We start from the raw sequence: 9036 nt of genomic DNA on the forward strand, positions 1-9036 counted from the left end.
CACGGAGAGCGGTGAAGGCGCGGGGCGGGGCGAGGGGCGGTGGGGCGGGGCGGGGCGAGGCAGACGGAGGGGCGGGACGAGGCAGGCGGAGGGGCGGGACGAGGCAGACGGAGGGGCGGGACGAGGCAGGCGGAGGGGCGGGGCGAGGCAGGCGGAGGGGCGGGGCGAGGCAGACGAAGGGGCGGGGCGAGGCAGAGGGGCGGGACGAGGCAGACGGAGGGGCGGGGCGCGGCAGACGGAGGGGCGGGACGAGGCAGACGGAGGGGCGGGGCGCGGCAGACGGAGGGGCGGGGCGAGGCAGACGGAGGGGCGGGGCGAGGCGCGGCGGAGCACTGCGGCGCCGCCTGGCGGGCGCGGCGGTGGCCGCGGGCGGGCTGCGGGTCGCGGGGTCGCTGCCACGAGTGGGGCAAATGCGGGCACGGCTGAGCCCTGAACCCCTCCACGCGTGGGCAAAGAGGGGCACCTCCCCCTCCAGCGGGGCTATTCCTTGGGCAAGGCCTGCAGAGCAAGGCAGGCTGGCTGCATCAGGGAGATAGATGGTCGCTGGGATGAGCGACACCCTCAAAGACCCCCAGCGTGGGCTGTGCCTCCCGTGGGCGGGGGGGCTGTGTCCCTGTGTCCGAAAGCAGTGTCTGCAGATCCCTGCTGTGCCCCTTGCTTCGGGGCTGCTTACACTCAGCTTTTCTGGCTGCAGCATCCTCCACCGCTGCCCCCCATCCCAGCCCCAACACCACTTTTGCTTCCTCCAGCTCAAAACCACATCCCCACTATTTCAAAGGAAACAAATGCCACCCCCAGCACCAAAAAGCACCAGCTCCGCTTCCTGGTAAAAAGATTTATTAAGAACCTGCAGTACCTGCCCGAAAGGAGGATGCCACTCCGGCACAGGCACTGCGCGGCAGCAGGGATCGGGGTGAGCGGGTTAGTGCTTCCCCAGGCAAAACAAACCCAGGTTGGACCCAGCAGCAGGATGAAATGGAGTGAGTTGAGGGCACAGAAAGGCAGTGGGACCACACCTGTGCGGCAGAGGACCTCCCGCGGGGACAGCCCGGCAGTATTTAAGGCGTATAAAGTGCTTGGAGGAAGACCAGCCCTACGGAGGGGTGAAATAATGAGAGCTGGCAGGGACAGCGAGGGATGCAGGTGGCTGGTGGGTCACCTGCACCTCTGCCCTGCAGGAACCTGGCATAGGCAGGTCATGGCAAACGCCCTGCCCGAAGCTGCAGGCAGGAAGAATGCTGCCTGCCCATGCCTCAGCCCCCAGCCACAACCAGGAGATGGGCTGCAGGGCCCCCAGATAGGACCCATGCTGCTGGTCTTCACGGTCATCTCCCAGTCCATCCCATGTCCACGATGCTGCTCCACGTTGTGGGGCTGCCTCCGCCGGTGCATGGGAAGGATGGTCCCAGTTGTAGCGTTCTGCCTCAGCTCCATCCCAGAGGCAGAATGAGATGAGTGGGACTTGTCCTCAGCCAGGCTGTGCCCCAGCTGCCTGTCACAGCTTTGTCCCCCCCCAGAGCGAGCACAGCCGGTGCCCAGCCACCTCTCCTGCTGCTGGGAGCAGCGCCAGCCGCTTGGTCCCTTGTGAGTGGGGATGTCTGTTGGGGGTTTGGGCAGTGTCAGTCCTGTTGTGCTTGTAATGTTTGTCACAGGAGGGACACGGGGAGGTGCCCTCACCAGTGCCTCCTGCTGCTGAACTGGTCCCATGTACAGGACGAGGATGCGCCAAAGGCAGACCCAAAACTGCTGCGAGGGGGGGGACATGACTCCTGCGGCCACTTTGGGGACACTCCTGTAAAACAGCCCTGTGCTCTGGCCAGAGGTGCTGGGAGCAAGCGGGGACACCCTCAGCAGCTAATCCTGCATCTCTCCAGCCTGCCCCAGCACTCCCAAACACTCCCTCCTTCCCACGGGCTACTATAAGAAATATTGTTTTTCCCTGGATTGTTTTTGTCTAAAATTGCCCTGATGGGATTAAGAAAAAAAGAAGAGAAACAGGTAAAAAATAACTACCCCCAGGTTGCACTGAAACGCTGGGGTTAGGCTCCAAGGCCACCCTGTCCGGGGCAGGGGACACCCTGGTGATGAGGTTGGGGACAGCAGGACAGTCAGAGGGGCCTTTCTGTGTGTAGCAGGGGAGGGGAGCACCGAGCCGGGGTACGGGGGCTGCCTCCTCCCGGCAGCGAGAGGGACGCATCTTGCAGGGACGGGTTGGGACAGGATGGAGTGCAACTGGATGGGATGGGACAGGGGACCAAGGTGGTGGGGAGAGGAGGGACAGTCCCCTGCCCCTCACTGGGCCTGCAGGGAGAAGGCCACTTTGACGCAGGCGAGCTCCTCCCCGCCATTGCTGACAGCCGCCCGGACACGGTAGTTGCCGTTGGTCATCCAGGCAGGCAGCTCCACGTCGGGCAGGATGAAGTCGCTGGCTGGCAGGGAGTAGGAGCCCTGCAGAGAGAGGGGACACGTGGGCAAGACGTCAGCCGAAACCCCCCAGCCCTGCAGCTGAGGGGACAGTGGTACCCGGCAGCACCGCTGGCATCGTGCCGGCCGGAGGTTTCAGGCGTACCGCTTTGAAGGGGCAGTGGCAGGGGATGCCATAGGTGAGCAAGGGCTCCGGGCAGGTCGTGCCGGGCGGGATGAGGTTGTCGAGGATGGTGCAGACGTCATTGTAGGTGCAGCTGCCCAGCTGGTCGATGCAGGGCAGCTGGATCCAGAGGTCACCCAGTGCCTTCTCCACCACCAGCACCACCTGGAGGGAAGGTGTTTGGCACCAGTACAGCAGGTACAGGCACCCATGGCTCCTCCAGCCTGTCCCACCTGCACCTCCCCAGCCACTTCCCTCAGCTTCTGCTTGTGCAATTCATTTGGGTGTCCATGGGGCCACCGCACGCCCTCCCACCTCCCTTTTCTGCTTTTGGTTCCTCTCTGCCTACAGGTTTCTCTTCCTCCAACCTCAGGTTGAACCTTGAGCAAATACCTCCCAGCACCCCACATGGCCGCTCCTTCCCCTCTCCTTGGTGCCTGGTCCCAAAACCTCCCGGCAGTTCCCATCCCGCAGCTCCACCTCCACGCTCCCCCAGCACACTCCCCACAGCCCCAGCCCCAAACAGGCACCGTGGCATTGCTCAGGACAACCCATGCACCTTGGGCAGAGAGACGTGTTCCGTCTCATTCCAAGAAGTCACCAAAAAGCGATGCAGGGCAGCCGGGCCGGCCCAGGGCTCCCGCAGCGGTGCTGTAGCACGTCCCAGGAGGGAGCAGCCAGGTCTGGCTGCTGAAAAACAAGTGCTGCAATGACCACAGGGAGCACCCAGGGAACTTGGGGTTTCGTCTCCCTCCTTGAGTCATTACATCCCCAGGACACGACACAGCTCAGGTAGTTTCTCCCACTGGGACAAGGTTGGGAGCTTCCCAGCGGGCTGTCTGCTCCCAACCCAGGTCTCTGCCTGCCCGTTGCCCCGTTCTGGCTTACAGAGCCCGGAGCACTCAGCCCTGCACCACTCCATGCATCGTTCCCCCAAGGGCTGCTCATTCCCGTACCCACTGCTGGGTATTTTGCAGCTGCCGGTGGTTTTAGGAAGCTCTGCCCTCCCTCATCCCATGGAGGCATCTCCAGCACGTACCTTCAGAGGGGAGGCCATGGCCTTGCCGCTGCTGACGGCCGCGCTGACGCGCAGGCTCCCTGGGATGCTGATGGGGTCGGGTGCCACGGAGAGGCTCTGCAGGACCACGGGGTCCCTCCTGTCACCACAGTTCTCCCAGGCAAAGCCACCAACCTGCAGCACCAAGGGACAGGAGGAGTTAGAGCCAGGGCGAGCGTCGCCCTGGGTTTGCAGGTTTCCCCAGCGCTGGACCTCTGACCCCCTCCCAAACATCTGCTCACAAACACAGCCAGAAAATTACCTTCGGCCTCCCTTCAAATGCCAAATAAACGTTTCCCTCTGCATTTCTCGCACTCCCAGCTCTCCAAGCCTGAGGGCATTGCCAAAACTCTCCATCTGGCCCCCCTGCACGTACTTTATACCCAAAGAGGGTTTCCAAGCTGCAGTTTCCAGACTTGCCTCAGCTCAGCCTCTGAGCACCAAGCAAGGTGTGTGAGAGCAAGTGTGAGGGAGCAAGCGGGGCCACGGCAGGGTCGTGGTGGCTGCGCTGGCCAGGGGGATGCTGTGCAGTGGGGGGGCTGCGGGGCCAGCACGGCCTCCTGGCTTGGCCAGGACCAGCCCGGCTGTTGCGAGCCCTGTGGCTCCAGCTACCTGGTCCCGCGCTGGAGTGGGAGTCGCACTCACACATTGCATTTCAAACATGGCTCAGCTTTTCCATCTCCACTCACGCTCAGGGGGCAGATGAGCCGGGCTCCCGCCCTGCCTGATACACCCCAGGGGCCTGATCCTGAGCTGGTTCAGTCCAAATGAGCCAGGGAAGCAGCGTTGTCCCATGGGATGATGAAAATCCACACGCAGTGGATGTCACCCAGGCAGGGGGGCATCACCCCAGTGTCGTGGCTGGACTGGGAGCCATACTGGGATATTTCCCATTTCCTCCACGTCTCACCAGCTTGCCCAGCCACTGCTGGCAAAGCCACGGGCTGGCAACAGCACCGGACCCCTTTGCTCCCACAACCCAAGTTGAAAGGCAAGGGGATGGCGGTACTCGCCTGCAAAAGCCGCCCCTGAACCTACCGCAAGCCAGCGGCAAAAGCCCAGCCCCAGCTCCCTCCCTGAGCAGGCTCCAGCCTAATTGCAGGCCTTTTCCTGGCAGAGAAGCACGAGGCTGCCCGGGCTGCACACCCCGAGCAGGTTTGGTCGGGGCAGCCCGTGTCCCTTCGCCACGGGCGCGGGGCTCTCCCTACCTGCTCAGCAGCCGCAGAACCGGTGGAAGCTGATTTACCTGGTGCCAGCCGGCAGCCCCGGCGGGCAGCGCTACCCACACAGGCGAGCAACCCATCCCGCCGTCCCGCTCGCCAGCCTGGAGCGGTCTAGGGCACAGGGCAGGACACGGGGCTCAGGACAAGCCGGGGCAAGGGGCGGGTTGCGCTCCGACATTTAGCAAGAGCTGGGAGCCCCTCGCCTGTGGATCTGCAGGCAAAGAGGCTCCACGGGAACTAAACATCAGTGGGTGGCTGCGTATCGCCGTGCCACAGAGCACCGCTCCAACCTTCCTAACCGGCTCCCCCTTCCCTGGGGCAGCATCAGCTTTCCTGGAAAATAAATAGATATTCCCCTCCGCACCGCGTGAGAGTCACGCATCTTAATCAGCGTTGATGAGCCCGGCCCAGCGCTGCGTGGGAACAAGGAGGGAGCAGCCTGAGCTGGTGAGCTGGAAAATGCTCACAAACAGGCGGAATGAAAGCCAAGGTGCTGGGAGGCTGGAGGGAAAGCTCAGCCGAGGGAAGAGAGGCCGCCGAGCTCTCTGGTTCAGGACAGTTTGTCAAAACCGCAATCTCCTCCTGCGCTGAGGCTGAACCCAAACTGCAGCCGTGCTCCCCCAACGCGGTCAGGTCTAGGGGATCCCACTCCTCTCCCCCCCCCCCCCCCCCCCCAGCCCAGCCGCAGACAGCACCCAGAATCAACCTTTACACCCGTCCTTCGGGGACAGAAAACGCCTTTGATCTCTTGCAAAACCCAGCAGGACGGTGACAGTTTTCCCACCCGCCGAGCTCCCAGCACCACCCACCCCCCCCCCACAGGCAGCCCCCTCAGCCCCTTCCCTGCCCAAAGAGGAGCGGGGTGAAGGGTTTTGGAAGCTCTCACCTTGCTCAGCCTCCGAGAGCCGCTCCGCTCCACCAGCAGCTGCGGATAGGACCCTCCGAGCGCGGCCGGGCAGAGCTGCAGGGCGCAGAGCGCCAGCGCCAGCCCCGCTCCCAGCATCCCTCCGGCAGCGAGGCAGGATCTTGGGCAGAAAGCTGGGCCGAAAAAAAAAAAAAAAAAAAAAAAAAAAAACCCAAAAAGAGAAAAAGCGAGAGGCGAGGTCGGCGGGGAGACAAGCCGCTGCTTGCCGGAGCGGGGCTGAGCCCGGTGCGGTGCCCGCCGGACCGGGGCTGGTGCGGGACGCGCTGGGCGGTGGGACGGCAGCAATGCGAGCTCGGTGCCCGGCCCAGCTCCCGATTCCCCTCCCTCCCCTTACGCTCAGAGATTTTCCCTCCCTTCCTCTTTTTTTTTTTTTTTTTTTTTTTTTTTTTCTCCCGGTTTTGTTGCCAAGCGCAGGACTGGAATCCCAGGGATGCTGGGACGGGAAGCTGCGTTTTCCCAGGCTCCCAGCGCCTGCCCTGCGCTGGGACTGGGAAAGGGGGGGGGGGGGGTGCGTGGGCTGTCCCCGTGCCCCCCACCACGCCAGGGCACCCACAGCACCCAGCTTCGGAGGGTGAAGCCAGTCCATCTCCCCACCACCCGCCCTTCTCACCCAGGGCTGCGGCTCTTCTCGCCCCCCCCTCAGGCTGGCCGGGTGGGCAAAGGGTCGGTACCCACTCGGGGCAGGCACCCGGGACCCCCAAGCCCCCCCCCCCCCCGCTCGGCACAGGGCAGGTGGCAGCTGAAGAGCGGAGATATTTGAGACCCCGAACCCAATGCCGTGTGTGCTGCGGGGGGGGGCACCCTGGCTGGGCACTTGGCTGCAGCACCCTACCACCCACCACCCATCTATCCAACATTTCAGATTTAACACCCCCCTCTTCCACCCTTTCCCCCCCCCTCAGGTGCTCATTTTCCAGCCAGAGCTGCCCCAAGCCCCCCCATCATGCTGGAACGGCCCCCCCAGGTACCCCACCATCACAGACATCCCAGGAGCGTGGGTTTTCCCATGTATTTTGGTGAACAGATGTTTCTTCCCTCTGGAAAGCTGGAAGGAGCTGAGCTGACTGAGCACACAGGACACGAGTGTGGCAGGTCTCAGACCTTCCCTCCCTGCTGCAGCACGGTTAGGACCCACTTGTGGGACCCTTCCCCGCGGGCAGCTCGGCTCTCCCTTGCACGCTGACGCCGGTACCACTCCCAGCCCTTGGAAGGGTTGCCTGCCTTGTCCAAATCCCTGCCTCAGCTCTATTTTTAGCTTTTCGTCCTTATTTAGCAGCGAGGCCAGCCGGGAGCGCGCAGGCAGGGCGCGGGAGCAGGCAGGGGCCATGACGGATGCTGCTGCCCACCCCGCACCGGCAGCGACAACTGCGTCGCTGATCCACTGCGGAGGCTTAAGGGTGAGGAATAAATAGCCCTGTTCCTCCCACCCAGGAGCGGGGCGGAAAGTTATCCCCCGGGATTAGTTTTCACTTTGAGGCCCCAGAGCAGCCGGGGAACAGGGACGGGGACGGGGATGTGTGGGGAGAGGCACGGGCATGGCCAGAGCATCGTGTTTGGGGCCGGGAGGGAAGCAGAGACCCTCCCCTCAAGCCCCCGGCACCACATACTTTCCTGCTTCTCACAACCAGTGTGCGTGAAGGTTTCACTGCCCCATTCCCCTCCTTCCTCCCTCCATTTTGCTGTCAGGAAAAACACAAATAAAAGACTGTAAGTACAGGTTAACCCACATCTTTTTGCTTGGAAAAACACAGGCGGGGCAGAAATGACTTGAAACTGCTGCTCTATCTCAAGACAGAAGCATGCGTGACCTAGATCCCCACCAAAGGAGTCTGTGACCTTTTTTTTGGGCTGCAACACGTGCGAGATCCTCTGCAGTTCAAACAGTTTTCTGAGCTCTCTCACCCATGCAAAGCCCGAGTCACAAGGTCTCAAGCAGATCTGGCTAAACATCTTTGATTTGCATTGAAGAAGAGCAGCCAGCACAGAGGGGTGACAATGTCAATGACTTTGTTTAGTTCTCATTTACAAAAGCAAACAGATTGCAAAAATTATGTGCGGGGCTGAAGGGTGCAACCACAGACCACCCTCTCTCCACTGTCTGTGCCATCAGCTCTGCTGGGACATGCTTGGCATTGCCATGGGCCAGTTCATTGCCCAAAAACCTTCCAGCAAAATCTTCCCTCCCTTTTTTTTTCCAGACTGGGTTTCTGCAAGAAAAAAGAAACAAAAAAAATGAATGACCCCATCTGCGCTCACTGGACCACCCTGCACTCGGACCATGCAGGGGTGGGTCCCAGATGGAAATCCCAGGGCTGGCACCAACACCGCCTTGTACCCACCCCGTCCTGCCCAGTCCTTACCAGCTGGAACTGGAGAGAGAGCTGAGACACTTTAACAGCTTGCATAAATACTTCTCCTGTCCATAAGCTTTGGCAAACACTTTAAATGACCATTGGTACAAATTAACTCGACGTTTGGCCAGCTGTTACCCCATTTACGGCAATTCAGCTGAGCATGAGATAAACCCTCCTAGGCTCGCTCTTCCAGGCAAAACCCTTGAGATGTCTCCAGCCGCTATCATTCCTGGGGAGAGACCACAATAACACTGCAAAAGATATCAGAGCAAACTTCAAAACAAGCGGAAGCTGCCCCAGGTGTGTCTGCTGCACCCCGCCTCCACTTTCCTGTCTTAGAACAGGCAGAAATCCCGTCGCTGCCACAGTCGCCGTTATCTCCAGCCCTCTGCGAGCGGCCTCCAGCAGCCCCAGCCCCACATGCTCCCCAGATCCCCAGGCTCCTCTGGTTAGGGAGAGGGGGATGAGTTGCTGCAGCCATGAATCCCACCCCTACACCACCACAGAAAGGCCCTGCTTTGCTCGAAAGCAGCTGGACAGAAAAGTTTCTGGCTGTTTAAAGTGCTGCCCTGCAAAGGGAGCAAGTTATCAGTGCATCGGGGCGGAGGAAGATGAAGCAGGGCTGAGATGGGACATCTCTCCAGCAGGGACACATCCCGTACAGCCCACCCAGGAAAGATTGGAGAAACTGAAAAATGGCTAAAATCAAGCTAAAACAGGAGACCTTTGGGGCAGCACAGGCAGAGCATCTGGCAGGCAGCCTTGCAGACGCGCTCGCGGGCTGAAGGAAGGATATAACGTGATCTGGTGTTGCGGCTTCTCCGAAAGTTAGTGATTTATAGAAGTGCGGGGTTGTAGCTGCCACGGCGAGCACGGCATGCCAGAGGGGC

General features: G+C 61.4%; 1 protein-coding gene across 1 annotated transcript; it reads right to left on the reverse strand.

The window, feature by feature from the left end:
• Positions 1 to 828: 828 nt before the first annotated feature.
• On the reverse strand, positions 829 to 6054 carry GM2A (ganglioside GM2 activator). Its single transcript, XM_049829812.1, has 4 exons — positions 5754 to 6054; positions 3627 to 3779; positions 2570 to 2752; positions 829 to 2448 (listed from the first exon to the last, which is right to left on the reverse strand). The coding sequence occupies exons 1-4, from the start codon at positions 5868 to 5870 to the stop codon at positions 2293 to 2295; spliced, it is 609 nt and encodes a 202-aa protein (XP_049685769.1). The 5' UTR covers positions 5871 to 6054; the 3' UTR covers positions 829 to 2292.
• Between the last annotated feature and the right edge of the window lie 2982 nt (positions 6055 to 9036).

The sequence above is a fragment of the Accipiter gentilis genome, chromosome 26 (assembly GCF_929443795.1).
Source record: "Accipiter gentilis chromosome 26, bAccGen1.1, whole genome shotgun sequence".
In the NCBI taxonomy this organism is placed as follows: domain Eukaryota; kingdom Metazoa; phylum Chordata; class Aves; order Accipitriformes; family Accipitridae; genus Astur; species Astur gentilis.